Raw genomic sequence first — 24616 nt, 5'->3', positions numbered from 1 at the left:
AGAATTGGGCCATATTGGCTTTTAGATTGGATTTTTTACTTTCACTTTCTCCAAACCAAGGACCCACCCTAACTTCCCAACCAGACCTTCTTGAGAGGACATATGGTCTTACAAAGACTACTAGGGAGGCAATTCTGTGTTTCCTGGCCCAGAAAGACAGAAGTGAGCAGAGGAGAAGCCACATCAGACATCACTCAGTCGCCAGGTCCTAGCCCCTGTGCTGAAAGTCTGTGGATATCTTTATATGAAGACTGTGAAATAGCCCAAGGTATATGGCTGAGATTCAGCAGCCTGGTCTTCATGGTAACAACCTTGGGGACTGCTTCACACCCACCGTTGCCTCTGGTACTGTATCCACATACACAGACACACACACAGCCATACACCCAGACACACAAAACCACCCCCACCCCCACCCCCACACACAGACACCACCACACCACACACACACACACCTCCAGGTCCCAGGTTGTTTCAGAGACTGCAGAAGTGGGGGAAATGTCTCAGGCCCACCACTGTCTTCCTGGCTCTGCAGAGTCCCACACTGGGCTATGCCCCCATAACCAGCCTTCTATTCCTCTGACACTGCCTTGCTCCTGATAATTAACATGAGCAGCGCTTTATAGTATACAAAGGAATCAAATCTACAACACTCATGCCTGACACCTTTCTTTTTCTCCCCTGGTTCAAAAATGAGAATTTGGGTTGCTTTTACCAGAGTAGCCCTCTCTTCAGTCTCAGAAATCCCCACTGCCTGACTCAGGACTCAATCTTGGTGCGACAACAGGGCTTACCATGTCATCATCCAGTCTACATTTGGAGATCTCCTGGCTCAAAAGAAATTTAAAGGACTTCACTTCCAGTTTGCTTACATCTTCTGAAATCTGAAAAAGCATGACCCTGTGGTGGGAAACGGAGACACTTGAGAAATGCTTTCTTAAATAATTTCCCATTTGATATATAGAGGCATAGCAGACTTGATTCCAATGGCCTCCCTTTAAAATAAAGCCAGTTAATGACATGATTTATGAGTTGAGTCCTTGGAAAGAGGCTGGTGTAGTGACATCAAAGACTGTGACTCATGCCCAGCTATCCCACCTTTAACAGAATATAAAGTTCTACTAACTTTGTCCTTCAGTTAAGTTCAGTTAAATGATTTGTGGTTTCCTTTGTCTTCACTATAAAATCATGATCTTGTTGCAATAAAAAAGTTTTGATTTTGAAAATTATGCTTTTCAGATCATTGCAAAAATGCAAATCAGATCATTACTTTCTTAATTAAAACTTGGCAGTATTCTCCCAGTTGTTACCTTCAGTTGGAAGGCCAAGTACTTGGCTCTGTAAGACAGACCTTTGTGAACTGAGCCCAGGCTGCCTCCTCATCTCCAGCCACTCCTAACCACCCTCGCCCATCTCTTCTCCAAATATACCCAGCTTCCCTGCCCCTCACCACTTTATGCTGTGCCCCCCTCAGTCCCATTCCCTTGTCTACTTTCAGACAACCCTACTCATCCACTAACAGCTCAAGCACTGCCTGAGTGCCCTCAGGGTTGCATTCACCCCACTGTGCCTTTGTACCCCATGAAAGGTAACACATATAATTGTGTGTTTACAAAGCTGTCCAAGTCCCCTGAGAGCAGGGTCCATGCTCTTTTTTTTCCCATAAGCCCAGAGGGTTGTGAGGTACAGTGTTTACATTTAGGGGACCCAGACTACTGGTGTTGGAAACTTGGTTCCACCATCTATGAGCTGGGTGACTTCAGACTGTTACACATTTTTTTTCCTCATTGTAGGCTGTAGATAATACTATATCTACACCGTTAAGACATGTTGAGGCTTACATAAATAAGTTTATCTGAAGTGCTTAAACTAATCTTTGACGACAGACTAAGTGCTCCATACACGATAGGCACTACTATTTCCGAATTATGATAGGCTCTTGGGATATGCTTGTTAAATGAACAAAGGAATGTTTTAGAAGTCAGCAAACCTTTCACTATTATAGTGTAAAGGAAAATAACTTTAACACAAAAATATGTTAATTTCAAAATTAAATTTAAATTCTGAAAATAAAAATAGTGTAGAAATAGAAAATTACTCAGTATTATCATCTGCTTCATCCACTTCTCATGGAAACTTCTTATCCTAGAAATATTTCCCTAAGGCTTTCTTACTTTGGTCAAGATTGGTCAAGATTTGATCAAAGCTACCCTTTTAACTTTATAACAAGGCATATTGCACTTTTGCTTTCCTCATTACTGTAACGTACTGGCTTTCTTGTACCATCATTGTCTAGACATTAATTAACCTGGATCATTTATAAGACACTTATTTTATAAGTAGCAATTATAATTTGAAAATTAAAATGTGTAGTGTTTCCTTATAAATGTAAAGTGGTCGTTTTTTATTTCTTGGCTAATGTTCAACCATGATGAATAAGCAGTAAGTTGTGCTTGTGCTGAGCCTTTTACTCCCAAGTTAACATGAAAGTTTTAACTGACAGGTCCTGCCCTTGTCAGTGACTCTTGACCCTCCAACAGAGAGGTGCAGGCCATTGTCTGGCATTGGCAGTTTGTCTCAGAGTCTGACTCACGTGGCAGAAGGAGTGTAACCTCCGAAGACCAAGACAGTGGGCACAAGATGAGACCTTCCAACCTTCCTAGTTCTGGGGCTGAGTTTTAGGGCTAATTGGTGCCTTTATTTAAAAATTCCTTAAAAGAACTTAACAATCCTATTAAACCAAAGTTACCCAGTATTGAACAGTGTTGAATAGTGTCTTCTTTCCCTCTCCTCCTCAATTCACGTTCACCCAGAACGTGTCAATGTGACCTTATTTAGAAAAAAAAAAAAAAGGGGGGGGGTCTCTGCTGTTGTAATCTCATTAAGATGATGTCTTACTAGATTAGAGTGAACCTTATTCCAATGACTGGGGTCCTTATAAGAAGAGAGAAATTCAGACAAACAGACACAGAGAGGAGAACAGGAGGCAGAGATTGAACCAATGCATCTACAAGGCGAGGAACACCAAGGGTTGCCTGTAACCACCAGAAACTAGGAGAGGAGCATGACACAGATTCTCCATAGAGCCTCCAAAAAGGGGCCAACCCTGCTGACACCTTGATTTTAGACTTTTAGCCTCCAGAACTATGAAAGAATAAGTTGTTCTACTGTGTTAAGCCACTCAGTTTATAGGACTTTGTTACGGCAACCCTAGGACAGAAATACACTCAGAATGTCTCTTTTGTCATTAAAATAAAAATGATGAAGCCTCAAGAAGAGGATATGACAAGGAACATGCCAGAATCTCGAGTCTCTGAGAACAGTAAGACCAGGGCATTAATAGGCTGGTTTAACTGGGGGTAGAGGCTTTCAGCCCTGGCTGTGAGGACTTAATGTTGTACATAATACAGTTATTGACAAGCAAGCAGAGACAATGAAATGGGCTGCACCCAAGGCTTGAGTAGAAGCTTCCTGAAAAACTAAAAATAGCTAAGGAGTGTCTGAGAACAGGGGATTTTTGAAAGATAGAAGTTGGTAATGTGTTTCTATTTTTGAGGTCTTAAGAATCACAAAGATGTAACTGAATGTGATCTATAACCTGTAGGTTACCTGCTGTCCCACAGGTGTGGAGAGGTCTAGCTGCAAGGCCTTTGGCAGGACTGACACCCAAGTTGCCACCCTTCTAGCAGCAGCAGCCTGCCTCACAGGGGTTAAGTGGTCTCTGTGGGGTCCAGCCTGGCCAATACAGAACGACTGGCAACATACACCTCACTGGGGAATTCTGTAAAGCAAGTGTGGATAAAAGCCTAAAACTCCATTGAGAATTTCTGTAGTCATTCACAAGCAGGTGGGAAGAGGATTTCAGGGTGGGAAATAGTGATGCTTGATCCAATCATAGACAAAGTAAGCACACAATGTGGGCATCAGCAAAGCAGAGACACCGAGATAATAGACACATAACAGAAAGTGAGAGAGTTAGAACATTTAGAAAAAGTCTATTTTAATGTCAGCATATTTATAAGTAATGTTTCACTTTGAAAAAAAATTTATTTTATGGTTTTAGCATTTTTTTCCAAATTATACATAAGGCCTCTAAATTTCTTAATCTGGCCATGGTAGGACATCTTCCCAGAGCCTCCAAAGTCACACTACACAGGCAACCTGAAATCAATCCTGCCCACAAAGATGTGTCCGTTCCCCCCATGCCTCCCAGTGCCCACACTGTGGAGGTTCTTCCCACCTGTAGGCAGAGATATGAGCCCTGCCTGGTGTCTGAAGCTCCTTGTTCATCTCTTCCCTGCTGGTGTCCAGGTATTTGACCAGCAAATCCATTCTATTAATTCGGAACAGCAGCTCCTTCAAGTAGGACAAGTTGCTTTCCTCCAACATTCCCTTTTCCCGGAGTCTCTCGAATAACGTTAAGGCATCCTTGATGGGTTCCTGCTTCCTCTGTGGGATGTAGTCCAGGCTCAGGAACTTGAGGGCAGCCAAGTCATCACCATCCAGATGTTCCCCAATATCATAGAGACAACTGCTGAAACTCATGTTTGTCTAGTGTTAATTGAATGTAGTTATAGCCTAGGTCAAAATACAATATCATGTTCAGATGAGGAAGAAAAGTGCCATTTACTGGTTTGTTCCTGCATCAAATGCTATGTTTGGGTTGTCGGAAAAGTCATGATGCATTTTTGCAATGAAAAACATAGAAAAAATACATCATGGCTTTTCCAACAACCCAATACATCTACTACAATATATACCAGACATTGTGCTGTGGAGATAGGGAAGCTAAAACAAACAGGACAAGCTCCTGCTCTCAGGTAGCTTACTGTTTAGGAAGGTAGATATACAAACTAGCCAATGGTAGAGAGCTGTGACCAGGAATATAAAGCCTGGGAGAAGGGCTTCCTGGAGGGAAGGCACTTTTGGGGAGGCGGTGGGAAAGGACAATTCTTGCAGGAAATAATTTATGCAAAAGATGGAGTCAAGAATGTTCAAGTCAGTTCAGACAGGCACTAGGAGCTCAATAAAGTAAGCTAGAAGGGCCTGGGATGGGGAGTGATGGGACAAAAGGATGAAGCTGTGGCCAGGAACCCCTACACAGGGCCTCAAATTATGGGGCTAAGGGCTCAGGCTTTGTCCTGGAGGTGATGGGGAACTAAGAAAGGATTATAAACATGAGGATGATGTCATCTGATTGGAATTAACATTTAAAGTGTGGAGAACAGATTGGAAGGGTTGGAGGCAGAGAAGTGATAGGGTCTGACTGAAACAATGGTGGTGGGAGGACATGATTTAGCCTTGTCCTCCACAGGCCTTAGGAGAAGCTCCCACTGCTGGTCAAGAACCCGAGACTGGAAGCAGAACCAGGTCAACCCGGGCAACCCTTTCAACAAAGTCTCTAAATCAGATAATGCAGTCTTTTCAAACACTTGCACATTTAAATAGGTGAGAAAAAAAAAAAGAGAGGGCAGTGTTTCAGGAAACTCAAACAACCTCCATGAAAGCATTCCAGGATCTAGGGTTTCTCCTCCTTTGAAGCCCTTGAGTCACCTTGACTGATTTCTCGCCTACTCTCCCCGCTCTGATAGGCCTGTGAAAGAGCCCTTGGAGCAGTGTTTGTATGGATTCTTCATGGGAACAAAACTGGGACCTGGCTCTCTAAAGTCGGATACAGATATTTCCCTGCAAAAGCAATCGATTATCATGAAAATACTTTTATTTAGGAAAGTTATCTTAAATAAATGGCTAGTACCTAACAGCATATTTTCGAAGTGCAATAAACAAAAACTGCTGGCCATGCAAGGGGACAAACTAGCAAGCTCAAGTCCTTAAATCACACTACAGAGACACACATGTGCTCAACAGGGTATGTTCTTGGAGTCTCATCACAGAATGATGTATAATCCCAAACAACTAGAAACATTCCATATGTCCTTCAATAAAGGAATGGCTAAATAAACTAAGGTATAGTCATACTATACAATATTATGCAGCAGTTAAGAAAATGCACTTCCTCTTCTGAAATAAAAATGAATATCCAAGACATGTTATTATTATGACAGGGAAAAAAGCAACTTGCAAATAACAAAAAAGTCATACACCTAAAGCAATACAATAGATTTTCAGTGATTACAGACATATATGTAAAAGCAGAAAATAAAAAGGGAAGGAGGTCTGGAAAGAGACATACCAAACATATAAAGTTGCTCCTTCTGGGAAACAGGCGAAAACTACAATTTGGGGGTGAAGGCGTAAGAAAATTTTTCTTTTCCTGTAATGTGTTAAGGAAAATTTATGCAGATGCTATCTGTGTAAATGAAATTAATGTTAAAATACTAGCTTGGATGTGTTCTTGTGTTTAAGAGAGTGTAATAAAGTGAGGGGGGATGGGTAGGAAATGAGGCTTTTTGGAAAACTGAGGGCAGACAACACCAGGCAAAGAGACCAGATTACAGAGGAGTGGTACAATCACATTTGTGTTCTTAAAAGAAAACAAAATATAATGATTTTAAACTCTAAAAAGAACTTAAGAGAACTCAAAAAATTTATTTTCCCCCAAAATGGCAGGAAATTTTCATTCATCTCTCTCAGGGACTAACAAAATCTAGTAGACTAAATATAAGAAGACTGTAGAATATCTGCATAGCACAATTGACAAACTCTATCTAATAGGCATTTCCTCTCAATAGAAAATACACATCCTTTTATATACATACAAAATATCAACATAGGAAAAGTCTTAATAAATTTTAAAATCTTGATAAATTTCCAAAAAGCAGAAATAATATAGTCCATGTTCTCTGGTTATTAGAAGTTAGCAATGTGTTAATTGGAAGTTAGTAAAAAATGGCCAAATTGAACACACTACAAAAAAAGCTAGCCACATTTAGGTGACTTTTTCAACACATGGTGTTAGAACAATTGGGAAGACTTCTAGAACAAACTGAAATGAATCCTAACTGAACTCCTTACATCAAAATAAACTGCAGATGGCTCAAAGATTTAATCATTAAAATTAAAATACTAAGGAAAGAAACATAGGAGAATTTTTAAAAATAATCTTGCAGTGGTGAAGAACCTTTTTAAGTATAACAGAAAGCCTGAAAGCCATTAAAGAAGGGTTGGTAAATGTCCTTATTTAAAAACTAAAATAAACAAAATTTTAAAAAAACCAATAAATCTTTCATTGGGGAAAAAAGGGGGATGATATGATGATATAAGATAGAAAATGGACTAATTTTCTTAAAATAAGGCTCCTATAAGTCAATTTTAAGAAGAGAGAAAGAACAATCCAATGCATAAACAGGTAAAATCATGAGTAGACAGTTCAGAGAAAATACAGTACCGGTGGCTTTATTTTTTATAACACATGGCTTTTAAACATTTGAAAATATGTTCAACATCACAATAATCTTTTAAAAAGAAAATTTTAATTACAGAAAACTATTTTCAACTACCAAATTGGTGAAACACAAAACTTGCAATACACGGTGTTGTAATCTGGTGGAAATAAAAACAGGTAGGTGAGGGGCCAGCCAAGTGGCATGTTGGTTAAGAGTTGGCTTGGGATGTCGGCTCTGAGCAGTAGGGCCCCAGTTCGGATCCCACATTAGGGCCAGTGACGCTGCGCCCTCTACAGCTAAGATAGTGAACAACAGCTCGACCTGGAGCTGGGCTGCCTCGAGTCACCAGAGATGGCGGGGGCTGCCATAAGCTACTGTGAGCTGCCAAGAGCCGCCGTGAGTGGCCGTCCAATGGCCGGCGACCGATCTGCCTCACCCGGGAAGAGCATAATGATAATATCAACATGGGCCAGTGAAGCGAGTCCTCCACAACTAGACTGAAGAACAAAGGACAGCAACTTGTCTGCTCCCCTTCCCCGATTCCCCAGCACTGTTCCACTCCCCTAGTTCCCCAATAAAATCTTTAAAAAAAAAAAACAGGTAGGTGAGTGATTTGGCCATATCAGTCAAAATATAAAATGTACATATCCTTTGACCCCACAATTTAACTTCCAGGAGTTTTTCCTACAGTAGCTTAAATATCAGTGTACTAAGACATATGTACAAGGGTATTCATGGCAGCATTGCTTGAAATAACAAAAGAGCAGGGACAACTGTTTATCAATATCAGAAGAGTTCAATAAGCTATTAATCATATCTGATGGTACTCTATTCAACTATTTAAAAGAATGGAAAGATCAACATGGTTGGATATGTGTGATCTATATAATGTGTTAGTAGGTGATACATAGATTTGTATATTCACAGATCTTTGAACAAAACACACAGGAGGCTGCTCAGGGGTTGCCTCAAGGGAGAGAAACTAGAGGTCTGGGGTGAGTGTAAGGAAGACCTTGAGGTAAACAAGAAAGTGAAACCTTTTTTTCCCCTTTTAAAATTTGTACCATGTGCATTCTAAATGTACATATACCTAAACTAAAAGGTATCTATTTAAAGATGGGTTTTTATTCATATACTGAAACAGATCTAAACTAGGTCCAGCCCTCTTTAGTACCATTAGGTTCAGTGTCTTTAGATTTTTAAATCAGTTCTAACCACTGTGAAAATCTTATTTTACAGGATAAAATCAACTACAGAATTTAATGTAAGCAGAATCTTCTTTTTTCCCTCCACAATTATTTTTTTTCTGATAACAATCCTTATTATATTCATTTTAGAAAATACAGAAAAGATTTTTAAAAATTAAAATTACCTATAATTCCATCATCCAAAGATAAACACCTAAAATATTTTAGTCTTTCCTACTAAATATTTTATGTATATATATTTTTCCTCATATTCAAACACACCATATTCCTGAGGTATAAGTAGATTTTTCCACTGATAGTATTATAAGTACATCTTGATGTCTTCATTTTTTTCTCCTACAGCATGGGTTTTTAAATCTGTAAAGCATCTAATCACATGAATGGACCATAATGTATGTAACTAGTCTGTGATAACATTTAGGATGATCTTAAAATGCATATCTCCATGTACACCTCTGATTATTTTCTTAGAATAATTTCCTAGAAGAAGTATTACAGAGTCAAAGGAATAAACTGTTTTAAGGCTCTTATTCAATAGCATTTTCTGACAGTATTTACTATATTTAAAAAAAAAATACAATCCAAAGCCAGGAGAGCATGAATTTAGATATAACACGATTGGTGCTTGGCTCCTGTCCTCTCTAGCCAGCTCACCTCACTCATTTCATTGTCTCTGCAATAACATGACAATGTGAAGTGATTTTTTTTCCCCCATCATATCAAAATGGCCACTTAGTAGGAAAACAGTAGCAAAGCTTTTTTTCTGCTCCAGGTTTTCTGGGACACATTGGTATTGATATTCAGTCTTTGTCTGTTTGTTTATTTAGGTCACATATCTCTCTAGTCATAGTGCCTGGGGAAGCAAGCGCCTGCACAAGATTTTACACCATTAGCCACAGGGACTGGGCTCTAACTACAGGGACCCTGGAGCTAGGTTTATGGACAAGCTCATGGACGACAAACTTTGTTAAAGTAATAGTTTAAAAAAAAAATTTCACTGTTGTATTTTTCTGATAGTAAAAGTAACACTTTTCCTTAGAGCAAATGCAGAAAAGTATAAAAAGAAAAATGAATTAGAAGCTCACTATTTAAAAGTAATTCTTTAGTGGGAGCATTTGAGATCTTGCTTCATGGCAATTGTCATCAGTTTTGGCTCAAATAAACTCTTGTAAAAAAATTTTTCCTCCACAACTAGAATAAAGAACAAAAGGACAGCAACTTGGCTGTTCTCCTCCCCCAACTCCTCAATAAAAATAAATTAAAAAATAAATAAATCAACGAATAAAAAAAATATTAAAACTGTTCTTCCCAATAGCTTTGGCCATTATTCTACGAAAAAAAAAATTTTTTTAAAGTGATTCTTTGGTCACATATGGAGATTTTTATTCACTTATTTATATATACAATTATAATATAAACACACATATATAATGTTTATATACACATGTAAAATATATACATTTGAATATTTTGATATATAATGTACGTAAGGTAGAGGAGAGGAATGGGGATGGAAATACCTCCAGGAAGTTTTCTTTTACTTTCAATTATATAATATCTTTTAAATAATAAATTCATATAAATACATTTTTATTACATAATATATAAGTATATTTAATATTTTTATAATATAGTCATGCCTCAAAATATTTCAGTATAAACGTTTATATTGAGATATATGTGTATATCACATATAATTCATATAAACATAAAAATATTTTTTTGTCTCATTTTATTACAGGTCTCTGAAGAAAACTGCTATTATCATCCACATTTTACTATTGTGAAAAATCAGTTTAGAAATAAGCTAATAAGAGAGGAGTCGGGCTCAGAGTTGAGCATCTCAGTCAAGGGTTTCAATGACAGGCCTTGTAAAGGTTTTGATTTTATTCTAATTGCAGTTGGAAGCCAGTGAAGGAATTTAGCTAAGAAAAACATATAATAGCAATATTTTTAAAGATTAAAATTATTTAAAATGTTTAAAGATTTAAAAACCCCCACAAAACCCACAAAAACGAGAATTCTTAACAAATCCACTATAGCAGAGAGAGTGTCAGAACTTACAAACCAAGCCAGTACGTGCTGGAGCCTGGATTTAGACCTCAACATCTCATTTCAGAGTCACAACTCCACCACTGCCTTATACGCCACCATTTAATTGCCAATAAATTTCATCTAATCACAAACAGTCCCTCTAGCAATATTCTAACAGCACCTTAGCTTCTTTAGTGGCATGGATAAGTACCTCAAAGTTGAGGAAAATAAATCCAAAACTTGCATTAACCTTCGGAGATAAAAATCTACATCTCACTCAAAGCTCAACACTACTTGAAAGTAGCTCTCAGGCCCAACCCCTAAGCAATAGCGTGGCCATTCCATCCAGACCAGGCCGGCCACCCCAAATTGGCCGGGTGTCTACTCTGAACACAAACACTATCCACTGCAGGGCCCTGAAGCCAGTGCTTTCACACAGCCCAGTAAAGGTGTTTAAACCTCAACAAAACTTATAACCAACCATGTAATTTTCAAATTGAATGAAATTCATAACTTCTTCTATAAATGTTTAACCCCACAAGTACGGTCTCAGATTTTGTCAGTCTATGCTTGCTATTATAGTATTCTCTGTACCGCTTTGTACCTTTTTAATTTCTAAAATAAATAAGTAAATAACTGAATTATTAGGACTGTGTGTATGTGTGTTTGTGTGTGTGTGTATGTTAGTGGTTATATATGCCGGTGGGTGTGTGTTGGCTGATGGGTAGCTGTAGCAGCCAAGTCAGTTGAAATTTAAATTTTGGTTTCTTTTCTTTGATAAGTTTTGCCAATGTAAAGACAAGGCCTCTCTACAGACAGCTGTACTTGGAGCATTCCAGAAAAACCCCCAGGAATGCATCAGTCTAAGCTGGGAAGCCTTGAGTTCTGGAATCTGCGGGCCTAGAGGATCTAGAGGGACTTCCACCAGCTTCCCCATCTCTGCTCAAATAAAAGGCTCACTTCCATGGGCCCCAAGGACACCAGACTCCATCCCAAGCATCTTAGAAAACTCTAGAATCAAAGGCCTTCCTCTCCACAGGCCCAACTGACCTGACCAAAGGCAAATCCTGGGACCTTCACAGCTGCTTCTTCACAGGCCTGGGACCCACACGGCTGCTTCTTTTCCTCTGGTGCACTTATGGCAAGAGTGCGAGCTGAATGGAGAAGTACGAACACAGATCTCTCTACTTCCTGTTTTCACTCAACTCTGACTCACATAGGGTGCTCTGAATAGTCTTTCCTAAAATTTCAAAAGAAAGAGTTGGTGAACAGGAAATAAAGTTGTTGGGTGGGGAATGCGGCCACCTGATTTGGCTCTGGCTGTGTGACTTTGGGCGGATCATTTCACTTTGGGGGTCCCATTATCACATTCCTAAATTAGAAAGTTGGATTGGGTAATAACTAAGAATACTTTCTTTTCATATTTCAGGAATTTACAATTTTTTCTAAGTTCATTATGAAGACTTTAATGTTTTCATTCAATAAATATTGACTGAGCACTTCTGAGAGATCTTGAGACCTAGAAACTATGGGACCTTCACCATGGCTCACAGAGGATCTGCTAACTCTCACAGCTAACTCTCATGGATTCCCCATTGAACTCAAATACAAGGATCACCTTCATGGGCCCCGAGTCCACCATCTCCCACCTTTAGTAGCTTAGAAAATCCTAGACTCAACCCAGCCCACTTTACCAAAGAGGTATATCCTGGGGCCCTCACTGTAGTCTGAGCCTGGGAGATATAACAATAGCAAAACACACATTAGTCCATTTTGCTGTGAGTCAGTTGAAATGTTTTTTGATGTTAAAAGTAGAAATTAAAAAAAAAAAATCAAACATCTCTCCATTGAAATTGCTTGTTTTCTTTCCCCAAATGGAATATAAGCTTTCAGAGGACAGAGACCCATCTTATATCTAAGAGGATTAAACAAGGTATCTGAAAGTGCCTTTTCCCCTGTAGTGGGCTAGGTAAATGTGCCACAGTAACATCAGTGTCCTCCTCTACCACTTGATTCTGCTCATAAAGTCTGAGTGAAAACACACAACAGAGTGAAATCCTATTAGTGCCTAAATCCCAGCCCAGGACATGTTCCCTGACTCTTTCTTGATGGCTTTTGAGCATCCACCCCATCATTTGTCCCACTGTTTTGTGGCTAGTTCCTGTCCTACCTAGGCTGTGAGCTTCAAAGGGCTCACATGTCTGTCATGTCTGGGCTCCCAGGACCTGCTACGAGAGTAGCAATATCTAGAACATACAAAGGTTTCCTGAAAATCAACAAGAAAATGAAACCATGTGGAAGGACAATGGATACAAACATGGAGATCCCCGACGGGGATACTCGAATAACCAAAGTGTATGACATGAAGCTCAAACTCATCAGTAACCTGGGAAATGCAAAATAAAGCAATGAGATACCCACTTTATACCTATCAGATTGACAAAGGTTTGCAAGTTGGATCAGGTCAAGGATTGGTGGGCAAAGTCTTATATAGTCTTCATATATGATGGTGGAGAGTGTCCATCATGTAATATTACATAGTGGTTAGAAAGTGGAACCAGGCAAAACACATAGAATTTAAAGTACAGGGCACTTACTTTTTAAAAAAGAAAGGGAATGAGCAAAACACAATACAAATAATACTAATACATATTTAATAATAATTGCTAACACTTACTGGGCACTTAGTAGTGCCAGTCACTGTTGAAAGTGGTTAACGCGTATTATCTCCTTAAGTCCTTACAACCACCTCATGAGGATAGTATTGACCCCATTTAATGACGAGGAAACAGGGGCACAAGGACAGTAATTACTTGCTCCAGGTCGCATAGTTTAAAAATAGTGTGTACACACAAAACAATTTTGCAAAAATACAGAACAATTCAGGGATACATATCAGAAGATTTGAAGAGTTGTCCTTTAGGAGCCATGGAGAGGAGTAGGAAGTGGGGTGGAAGTGGGGAGATCAAAGAAAGGACCTAGAACAGGGCAGAGGGAGAAGAAGACTGTAGGCCTTAGAGACCAAGGTTCACAGGCCATCAGGATCTGACAGAAGGATTCACTCAGTCCTCTGCCCCAAGGCAAATGGAAAAGAAAACAAACCCAAGAAGGTAAATAAAGTCTTATGGAATCTCCAAACTCCAGCAGGAGAGAGGTACTGTGTCTGTATTGGGGATTCCGAGGAGACTGTGAGATTTCCAGAGTTAAGAGGTAGCAAGGCAAGTGGCTGTAGTTCAGAGAGAAATCCCACTAGACGATCCTGGAAGGACCCAGAATTGTGAGCATTGGGCTGTTGGGAAGAGTCCCACTGAGCCTGTCGGAGGTAAGAAATTCGGTCTCTAGCAGCCACTTCCGCACCAGGCACTCACCTGCTCCACCCTGTTACAGCAACACAGTCACCAAGTCTCCCGATGCCAAGACCCTTACACTGCCTCATTTCACACGCTCAAATTCCTAAGTCTGATTATCCACACAACCAGAGAAAAATCCCTTGAAACTGAGAGGGTAGGGATGGAAACGCCTCCAGGAAGTTTTCTTTCACTTTCGATCATTCCACCAGATAGATTCTTCTGCCTTCTCCAGAGGGCTCACTTCCTGTTTCTCTGTTCTCCACATTCAGAATTTACTAGCAAAATCAGGGGCTTTAAAAAAAAAAAAAATCACAAGCGACAAAAGAACTGTGAAAACACTGCCCTACAGCAGAAGGGCAGAACTTCGTGTTTGGCAAGACAGAAAAAAAATTCCTTTACAAAAAACCACTAGAGAATAAACTTGATTCCTAAAAAAGGAAAACAGAGATGACTCATTCTAGAAAGAAACGTTTCTTATTTAAAGGAACAGGTGCCCAATTTCCAACCATTCAGAAATTGGGCATGTGTTCAACATGCAAACTAAAAACCAGGAAGCTGGACATGCTTTAGTGGAAAGCATTTATGCTGACTATATTTAGTATTCATAACCCCTTTAATTTTTAAAGACAGGCTTCAGAATTCCTGTGGCAAGTTAAATGTTATTCCTTCCTTGAAAGGGGCCTGGGGAGAGGAAATGTCCTCCGTGCAGTGGCCCAAATCTCAGCACTGAAGTCATGGACCAGCCCTCCAGATGGTATGCAGGAGCTCTTCTTGGATCAAAGCAGGCCTCTAGCAGAAATGTGGGGAGATCCTGCATAAAAAAGCAGGGGTGGGAGTGCGGCCAGTTAGCTCAGTTGGTTAGAGCTCAGTGCTCATAACATCAAGGTTGCTGGTTTGATCCCAACATGGGCCACTGAGTTGCGCCCTCCAAAACTAGATTGAAACAATGACTTGACTTGGAGCTGATGGGTCCTGGAAAAACACACTGTTCCCCCATAAAAAAACAAAATTAAAGAACAAAAAAAGCAGGGGTGGGTCTGACCCAGCCGAGCGTAGGAGTAACAACACTGTTCACATCCCTGGCCATACTCAGTTTAGTAGTAACCAGTGCCTGTCCAGTGCCATGCCTGGAAAGGTGGAGGACAGAGGTGGCAATCTGTTTCCCAGGTCCCTGAGCCCCAGGCCCTTCCCAGCTTTTTTTCATCTTCCGTCCCCTCCCCACCCTCTGCCTCTGTTTTTCCTGTTTCCATTTTTAAAGGGTTTTCTGCCCTTTTGTTTTCACATCTTGCACATTGTATTAAAAAAACACCAACAATAATACAATGACTAGATGTTGTACCTTTCACACGAATTAGCTGTAATTCTCACAGCAATGCAGAATCTTGTTCTCCCATGTTATAGATGAGGAAACTGAGGCTCAAACAGATACATAGATTCAAACTCAGTCCCATTGGACCAAACACAGGATTTTCCCACTATAACACACCACCTCCTCTTTCCCCAACACTTAGGGTTTGAAATAAACCATGTGGCTGGAAGAATAATACATTTAAACTAAGACAGAGTGACCTATGCTCAAATGTCAGAAGGTCTTGGATTCTTAGTCACCTAAGAAAAAGGAGTTGACCTAATGGCACCAGCTAACATTTATCAAACATTTTGTGTATGCCAGACACAGTACCTAAATTGACTTACTTCACCCTCTGAACAAGTCTCAGAAGTGGATGCAATTTTTGCTCCCATTTAATGGATGAGGAAACTGAGACCTGTAGGGGTTGAAAGACTTAGCCTAGTGAGCTAGTGAGTGACAGAAAGAGGTATTTGTCTCTAAGACCCTGAGTGGTTAATCACTGTCTAAACAGGATCTCAAAATTAACTGGGAAGGTTTAAAAAAGATCAATCTTCAGGCCTCAGCTTTGGAATTCCTACCTGTGCAGAATTATGGGAGATAAAACAGATTGATCACTCAGAGTAAGGCCTGGGCTTTCAACATTTCTCAATAAATATTCACCACCATTGTTACTTAAGCTCACAACATATGTAAGATGGCTATGAATTATTAGACGTAGTACAGATGAGGAAACTAAGTTCAGTGTCAACCAACTGATGAACCACAGGGCCAGCAAATGAACCCAGGACTGTCTCACTCGAGAGTTTATGCTCATCTCCCAATCTGCACCCAGACTGGCAGAAATGGATGAGCCGCTGAAGATGTGAAAATTAATAAACAGAAACTCATTTAAAATAGAGTCAGGAGGCTAAAAAAACTCTCAGGGACCTGCCACTCACCGCACAGCAGGAAGAAACGGACCTTGCATCTCCAACAGGAAGTGACTACATTGCCACCTCAGCAGGAAGAAGAAAAGATTCCTCCTTGCTCAGTAACAGCTTCAGCCAATGAGAGGCTGCCAATGTAAACTCACTTAGCCAATGTAGTCACTATACTTTAAACTTTCAGTTTCCTTGATGGACCCTTTTACACCAACCCCTCCCAAATCCTTTGTCCTCTGGACTCCATGCAGTACACCATTAGACCGCATGTCCTGACCTGGAATTCTTTATTGTTCCTGAATAAACCTATTCTGAAGGAGAAATATCTTGCTGTCTACTTGTTAACAGTCAACAGAGGCATCCAGGGAGCCGTGCTGTGGATGAGTGGGGATTCTCAGAGCTTCGACTTGTGTTATTTGTAAGGTATTGATCCCAGGCTTTCCCAGTCTTAGCTCTTTTTTTTTAAAGGAAGATGAATAATTAATAAGTGAACTGTGAACCTCGAGTTAGTTAAATTCCTATTTTGATCTGCAAGGATCATTATTAATTCACTTGCTCTAAACAGTTTCTTGCCTCCATCTTGAGATATATGTCTGTGTGGTTATATCTCATGGTACATCCACTTTGACAGTTTGGTAATTTCTTACAAAATTAAACATACTTTTACCATGTAATCCAGAAATTACGCTCCTAGTAAACCAAGACTCTTACCCAAATGAATTGAAAACTTATGTCTACACACAAAAACCTGCACACGTGAACATTTATAGCAGCTTTATTCATGGTTGCCAGAGGTGAGGGGAGAGAGGGTAAGTAGGTGAAACACGAGAATTTAGAGCAGTGAAACTACATCCAATATGACACTGTAATGGTGAATACATGACATTTTGCATTTGGCAAAACCAATAGAACTGTACAATGCAAAGAGTAAATTCTAATGTAAACTATGGACTTTAGTTAATAATAATAATGTGTCAATATTGGTTCATCAATTGCAACAAATGTACCACACTAATGCAAGATGTTAATAATAGAGGAAAGTTCCAGGAGAGAGGGAATTCTACTTTCTGCTCAATTTTTCTGTAAATATAAAACTATTCTAAAAAATAAAGTCTATTACTTAAGAAAACAACAATTCTCACACATATAATATCACCTGGTTAATGGATAAAGATGACACTGCATTGAAATTTTAAAAAGGGGTGGTCTTTCTTTATGATAAATAATAGCAATATATAAAAATAAAATGAACCTTTATCTCCTACCTACAGAAAATTCAAATCCAGATGGATCATAAACCTAAATATAAAAAAGAAAAGCAACAAAGTTTTTATAAGAAAACCTAAGAGAACGTTTTCATGATACAAAGACTCTTAAAGAGGAAACAAAACATGTTAACCATAAAGGAAAGAACAATCAGCTGGACTGTATTAGAATTAAGAACTTCTGTTCAGAAGACGATACCATTAACAGAGTAAAAAGACAGGCTAGAGACCAGGAAAGAAGTGTTAGGACACTGAGCAATCTCCAAGATATGTTGGTAAATGAAAAAGGGTGCTGCAGAACAGCATCACTAGATCGATAAACAGATAAACATACAGTACCACCGCCGAGAAATCACATAATGGCGTCTCCTCTGCATTCCAGCTTCAATATCATGGCGCCATACCGCCAAAGTGAAAAGCCTTCAAACGATTTTCTGAGGGAAAATTTGCATCTTGTTTTAAAGTGAATCTTAACCGAAGAAAGATGCAGGCTGAAAACCTAAACTGATAATCTTGCCAATTCAGCGGACTCAGTCAGCCATGTTCCCACCCAATCTGACGAAACATTCACTCCAGCACACAAGCTGGTTACACACCAGCGCTCCATCAAGCAGGATCTTCATGGAAGCCAGCAAGATCAACCCGTAAGGTAAGGTTCCCCATGACTTTCATGCCCTGCGTTTCCTGTTATATTGTTCTGGATATTTGTCTTTATCTTGTTAACTATTTAGAGTAGAAAAGGAGAGAGATAAATAATTACCATGACTAAGGAAGTAGGGTGTTTGGAGCTCAAAAATTGAGGCTGTTACTCATTAATATTTTGTGCTAGTGGGAATTCTGACACCCCTGGCAAAAGGCAGAGCTGGGAGGAAAGCATGGAGCCAGGAGGAAGGATCTCCACCCAGAAAGTTTCAAGGACCCAAATGGGCTCTCGGATTGCAAGAGAAACTTGTAATTTACATATATTCAGTTAAAAGAAAAGTATCACCTGGATATTCAAGTGGCCACCAGCCTAGACAATTCCAGAAACAAGTTGGTTCCTTCCTAAAATTCTAAATAAATCTTACCAGAGGGTACATACAGATGCTCCTTTCTGGGATGTGTTCTTGACAAGAAATGCCTCCAAAAATATAATGAAAGTCAGATGAAGAACATTTTGCTAGCATTCGTCTGAACACAACTTCTGGAATTTCCACAGGCAGAACAGATTCAGCAAATCAGCGTGTGAGGGTGGGGCTCTGAGGAGAAAATGAGATACACTGTTTTCTGTATCGTGATTGCGTGACAGAATTTTATGGAGTGGAGGGAGCACAGGTCAGGGCATGAGGCACCCAGGCTTGGTTCTCGGCTGGTCAATTTATCTCTCGGTCCGATTTCTACGTTCCAAAACAAGGAAGTTAGACTAGACAATCTAAGATCACTTTCGGTTTAACATCTGAGTGCATGATGATGTGCTCTTTTTTTCATTTAGGGTCTCTATTTTTCTAGGATTCTAGTTAGGACATTCATTCATTCTATCAATAGTTGGGATTTTGTCAAGTCACAAGAGGATCCAAGCCAGATGATAGGAGTTCACCACCCTGGGTAATGGATAAAAGATGCTATCCTTGCTAATGGTACAGGATAGACTGCCCACAGTCGATAGGAAGAAGTCCCTCCAACTGACGATGTGAGCAGCTTTGAACCTGTGAGCCTGGTTATGGGAAAACGGAGAGGTGGAGATCTAACCTCTCTCCTTTCTCTCCTACAGGGTATGATTTCCTCGTACCCAATTCAGGAAGTTGCCCCTGCCCTGTATTTAACAAACTGCTGGATGTGTTGCCTCCTACCTGACCCCACAGATAGACAGCTGATTGTGCTGCTGCTGAATACTACAAATGGACGTTTCTCTAAACATGGACCTTTCTGGTACCTCAGTTACCCCAACCTTATTATTCTGGATTCAATGTGTTGCCACAGCTGGACTCAGACAATGCAAAAGCAAATGCCTTCCTAGGCATCAACTTGCTCCTGTCAAACACAGGGCAGCTGGAACATCTGAACAAGGGGGAATGGGACCCACCATCAGGGAGATTTGACCTCAGTCGTGAAGGCCGTCTCCTCCCATACACTTGCCCCTGCCTTACACAGGCTTTTCATTTCTACTCAAGGACCCTACCCACTGGGAGTGGTTTCTGGCTGGCAGAGTCCCATAGTAGCAATGACTCTTACACTCTAAGCACTATGTGGGCCCCTTTGGAGTGTCATTTCTTTTGTAAACACAGGCCTTTACCTGCCTTCCTCCTAGCAATGTAATGCATATATACAGGGCATTAATGTAATGCATATATATGGGCATTAATAAGAGACTTCCAAATATTCAAAACAGTCCCCCCCACCCCATTGAGCATATTGCACTACACTCAAAGATAATAAATTCAATCAATTTGTTTGTTTTGTTTATTTTTTGAATTTAAATACCTGACCCAATGAAGTCAGGGCTATGCCTGCATTGTGCTTGTGGATTCAAAGCTGTGTGCACCTCACCAAATTGGCTGGGCAATGTCTTTTTCTATGTTCCATAACTTCTTAAGTGCAATTTTTTTTTTTTTTAGAAAAAAAGGCAAAAAAAATTTTTTCAAGTTACAAAAATATGTGTAGGTCAAAAATACAGTCTAGTCCATATAAGAGTAGTTCCAGCCACTTAAAATGTGTACAGTTTGGAAAAAGCAATTCATATACACATCTTTAAAAACATTTCATGAATAGTATACAACCATTCAATTCAGTTATTGCTTGTTATATGCAGCTTTTACTTGAGACTGCTCTCCATAAGAGAAAGGTCAGTGTTTGGACACTCTGGTCGTTACTGCTTAAGCTATGGTTTTAAAAGTCCATCCAAAATCAGAATAAGCTCACTTTGAATAAACTATGATGTATTAAGTTTTTTTTGTTTTGTTTTTTTGGGTTTTTTTTTTTTTCTTTAGAGGGCAGTGTTACTGGCCCTCATATGTGGGATCCGAACCAGGGCCCTCTGGCATCCCAAGGCAGCTCTTAACCAACGCGCCACTTGGCCGGCCCAATTAAGTTTTGATTAGTACTACAAGGAGCAGTCTAAATTTCAGTGCCACTCCCTTCTATTTAATTCTATTTTGTTAATATATCAGAAATATCAGGGTGTGGTTTGGGGCAAGAGTAAACGAATTACTGGTTTTCAAATGAAGTGATAAGAAACATTAACTTTGAGTTGCAATGTGGAAACATAGCTGGCATATCCAAGTTTAAAAACCTTAAAACAATAAATTCAAGAATGGAAAAACATTTAAAGTTTAATAAAAAACCAAAGCTGTATTTCTTTCTCTTTAGACATTGAGACATAAAATGAATCAATTTGTTCTTTTGAAGTTTTGGGCTTATGAAGATTTGATGTTCTCTGTTTTCTCGTTACAAAGACAAAGAGTTAGCCACATAACAGGAACATGTTTTAAAACAAATCCATTTGTTCACAATGCCATATGGAAGAACAAATCATAAAATCAAATATTTTTAACTTTAATGAATAAAAAAAGATAATGCAGTTGACAGTGTAAGACACAGGAAACAAATCACTTACATTGGAGGCTTTTGGCCTGCAGCTCACATAGACGACTTAGAAGTTAAGGGCGTCCAAAAGAGATAACAGTGGCTTTGTGTCCAATGTTCCTGTCAGACCCTGCTGCAGAGTCAGGTTTAGTGCTGATATTTTGCCCTTATAAGTTCTTGAATAAATTGAGACACCTATTGGTGATAAGTATGAGGTAAACCGGAAAAACTTTAAAAATCATTTTAGAACAAAAGTGACACTCGTGACTATTTGACAATGACACATATTACCTTAATGACTTAAATCCTAAAATGAGGCTACATTTTTAGGAGGTAGAAAACAAGTACCAAAAATTTACCATTGCCACCCCTTCTAACTTTTGGCCGACCTTGGATTTCTATATTTCTCACTCCCCATTCTCCCATTAAAGCTATTAGTCCCACTACCATTCTTTACCTAAAGTTAATAAACCTGGACTTGCCAAGAAAAATCTTTTTAAGAAGTTTTGCTTTTAAGTCACTGAGTGTATCCAAAACTCAGGTATCAAATAAGAACATTTCACACCTCTCTAGTAAATTAATTTACTTCATAGGAACACATAGTTGACATAAAAAATAAACATTACTTTAACATGAAAAAAGATTACTGACCATCTCTACATGTGATTTTAATATGTCAAAGTAGTTATGGCTTCTAAATTAGTAATATTTTCATTGAACTGATTTGAAAGAGCCTTACACTAAAACTGCATTACCAGTGTTTACTGAAAATAGGTATGTGTTCTACTACAAAATCAACCTAATAAGAAAAAAAAAACATACTCCACTTTCTCCCAGAGAGTTATGTTGTGCTGATAACCCCATAGACAGCATCATAAAAAGATTTCATCTTTGCCATAGGCTGGGCTCACAGTGAGTATGTTAGTACAGAGATGTGTTTATAATATCACTGTAAGAATGTCATTAGTGAAATGTATATAAGGCATGTAAAAATTAGCATTAAAGCTCTTAAGGGCAATGATCCAAATGGGCAGCTCCTAGAAAAGATGCTTCTAGAAGTAAAAAATATTAAAGAAATTTAGTTTCAGCACAAACTAGTTTATATAGTGCTTCTACAATGAAATGAATTAATTCACACAAATTTGTGTTGCTGGAACTAATGGGCCAAAGGAGGTGGCCTTTTGCCCCCTCTAGCTACTAGCCCAATCTTGAAAACAGAAGTAATCACTTGCAATATTCCCCACAGTGTTGTTAGAAGACTGAGCAGTTGACTGAGCCGACAGCAGGAAGTCCTGATTGAGGAAGTGTTTGTTGTTTGTTTGATCAAACTTCACAGTTCCACTAGTCATGACAAGAACTGTAATCTGGGACTGAGTAGCTTGCTCAGAAACTGCTTGTTAATCTAACATGTTGAGCTGGAATTCGCTAGAAGGCAACACATCAAAAAAATTAGCCAGGGCTTCTGGCCCTGTAACAACATGTCCCTTCCATATTAAAGTGGCCTTGTCCTGATACAGCCCAGGCAGTGTCCTTCTTCTTTTGTCAATTGTCTCATAGTAAATACAAATTTCTCAGCAGCTCTACATGCCTGATCTACGTTAAATTTTAAAATCCACAACCATGGCCATCACGGAGCCGGAAGCAGCCTCCGCAATCAGTGGCGGCGTCAGTACGTTCTCACATGTCCAGCTCCCTCCACATGTGTGGCTGGTTTGTGGATCCTCAAGAAAATGGTCACTCCTTCCTTGGTGCCTTCCTCTGTCTCCCTGAAACCAAGCTCTTCTGAATTGTCTCATACTTAAAATTATTTTTCCCCCTAGCTCTCCTTTTGGCTTAGTTCTAACTTCTTAAGGGCTAGTTTTGATGTATGAGTACAATGGGAGATGAGGTTCTAACCTGAGTTTTTATCCAAGTGGTTAACTAGTTGTCCCAGGACCACTTACGTAATATTCCCAAATTCACTGTTGATTTTTGAGAACCTCCCCCGCTTTGCCTATATCACACTTTTGTGTATTTTAGGGACTATTTCTGGGCTCTCTACTCTGTTCTACTTTTCTGTTCATGTAGTTCTCTCGTCAAATGTATATCTTAATTATTACAAATGTATATTTTATCTGGTCAACAGAAAGTGAAAGTTTAATTTTTGTTTTCCTGTATTCTTTCTTTTTTTCCCTTTGGGTGGCCAACATAAGCTGTTTCACTAGGTAAAATAACAGGAGATATCATTATGTTTCTGCCCTTCTTAAGGAGAATGACTAATGTTTTGCTGGGGTTAGAGTGAAAGGAAGAGAAAGAAAAATAAAAGAAAATGTGAGAGGGTGAATGGCTTTAAAATTCTTCTCTCTTCTTGAAGACAATGGGTCCTGAAGGAGAAGGGTATTTCTGGGTCAAATCTGCCTCCATGCATGCATTCAATTTGTTTAGCTTACGAGACATTGCAGGTCTAGGCCTTACCTCCCACATGTTAGAAATGGCCTGTCTTTAATAACACGGGTAGTTCGAGAATATCTAAGAAATAATTGGAGAACATTTATTTATAGACTCACCTCTCAGGAGGACATGAGGGACAGGTGAACAGGTAACTAAAAGGGATCAAAAGTCCACCAAATGCTCTAAGATTAGAGGTCTGCTGGTATTAAAAAAAAGGGGGGGGGGGCAAAAGAGAGCCAGGTTTCATGAGCCTGGTTTTATTTATCAACAGATAAGTGCTATACCAGGTTGCATCAGGACAAGGTCAAACGCTTCACAATTTTGCTGCAGTGGGAGCTTCTCAAGAGCAAGCTTCCAGACAGTGGGGTAATGATTATCCATCACCAATGACACTTGAACTGGGAAGAGTCCCCGGCTTGAAAAGGGTAAAAAAGCCAGAGGGGAAGGAAAACTGAAGGAAGTGATCAGTAAAGGAAAGTAAATGAACCCAAAACACAATCAGCCTAAGGGACCAGAGAATTAAGGAGGGAAACATATTAGAAACTTAAGCTGAGAGGTATCTATGGACTGCTAAAAAGATTTACTATTAATCAAAAATTAAAAGTCAAATCAGGCAACAAATACAAAAATTAGTTGAAGATGCCTTATAATTGAGGAGAAATGCATTTCAGAAGAGTAAAGAGAATAAAAGTTTAAGTGCCTCTTGTGTTGGGAATGAAATTATCTCATAAATAACCATTAGAAACGTTAAGTGACATCCCACATATTCAAGGTATATTTTTTCAAATAGAGCAGGTTCTCCATTTGTCCCAAAAGAACACCCCAAGTTTTCTCAGGACCCTTCTGTAGTGCATCTCTACGCCCTTGGATCCCTGATAATATCACGCTGTTCCACTCAGTTTTTTCTCTTTTGCTCTCCTGTTATGTGTTGTCACAACTTGGAATACTCTCTCCATCTGATACCCTAAAGTGTGAATCCACATAATACTGTCTACCTCCTCCAGGAAGCCCACCCTGACCACTCCAGCCTCGGATGTCTCTTTTGTCCAAGTTCTTCTTTTTTTATTTTATTTTTATTGGGGAATTGGGGGGATGGGAACAGTGCTGGGGAATTGGGGGAAGGGGAACAGACAAGTTGCTGTCCTTTTTGT

The 24616-nt window shown here is 39.4% G+C and overlaps 1 protein-coding gene, 1 long non-coding RNA gene and 1 pseudogene across 10 annotated transcripts in view; 1 reads left to right on the top strand and 2 right to left on the bottom strand.

Moving 5' to 3' along the window:
- CASP8 (caspase 8) overlaps nt 1–18706 on the bottom strand; it is a 25797-nt gene extending 7091 nt beyond the window's left edge. Inside the window, exons 1-4 of one of the 7 annotated variants that reach the window (XM_019635646.1) lie at nt 18542–18704; nt 11639–11828; nt 4241–4578; nt 795–900 (exon numbers count right to left, since the gene is read on the bottom strand). In XM_019635646.1, coding sequence (XP_019491191.1) covers nt 795–900; nt 4241–4545 — 411 coding nt within the window. In that variant the 5' untranslated portion in view covers nt 4546–4578; nt 11639–11828; nt 18542–18704. Of the gene's footprint in view, nt 1–794; nt 901–4240; nt 4579–11638; nt 11829–13956; nt 14520–16227; nt 16274–18541 lie in introns of those variants that run through there. The other 6 variants (XM_019635647.1, XM_019635645.1, XM_019635648.1 and 3 more) reach the window with 6 other exon arrangements.
- LOC109379233 (uncharacterized) overlaps nt 16406–24616 on the top strand; it is a 14108-nt gene continuing 5897 nt past the window's right edge. For 2 of the 3 annotated variants that reach the window (XR_002123157.1, XR_002123156.1), the window contains exons 1-3: nt 16406–16632; nt 17481–18123; nt 19225–19382. This is a non-coding gene — a long non-coding RNA (uncharacterized LOC109379233). Of the gene's footprint in view, nt 16633–17480; nt 18124–19224; nt 20455–24616 lie in introns of those variants that run through there. The other variant, XR_002123155.1, reaches the window with a different exon arrangement.
- On the bottom strand, nt 22226–23164 carry LOC109379231 (NTF2-related export protein 2-like; annotated as a pseudogene).

The sequence above is a fragment of the Hipposideros armiger genome, unplaced genomic scaffold, assembly GCF_001890085.2.
Source record: "Hipposideros armiger isolate ML-2016 unplaced genomic scaffold, ASM189008v1 scaffold_23, whole genome shotgun sequence".
Classification (NCBI taxonomy): Eukaryota; Metazoa; Chordata; class Mammalia; order Chiroptera; family Hipposideridae; genus Hipposideros; species Hipposideros armiger.
The sequence above is the reverse complement of the archived record's forward strand: the minus strand, read 5'-3'. Positions and strand labels throughout refer to the sequence as shown.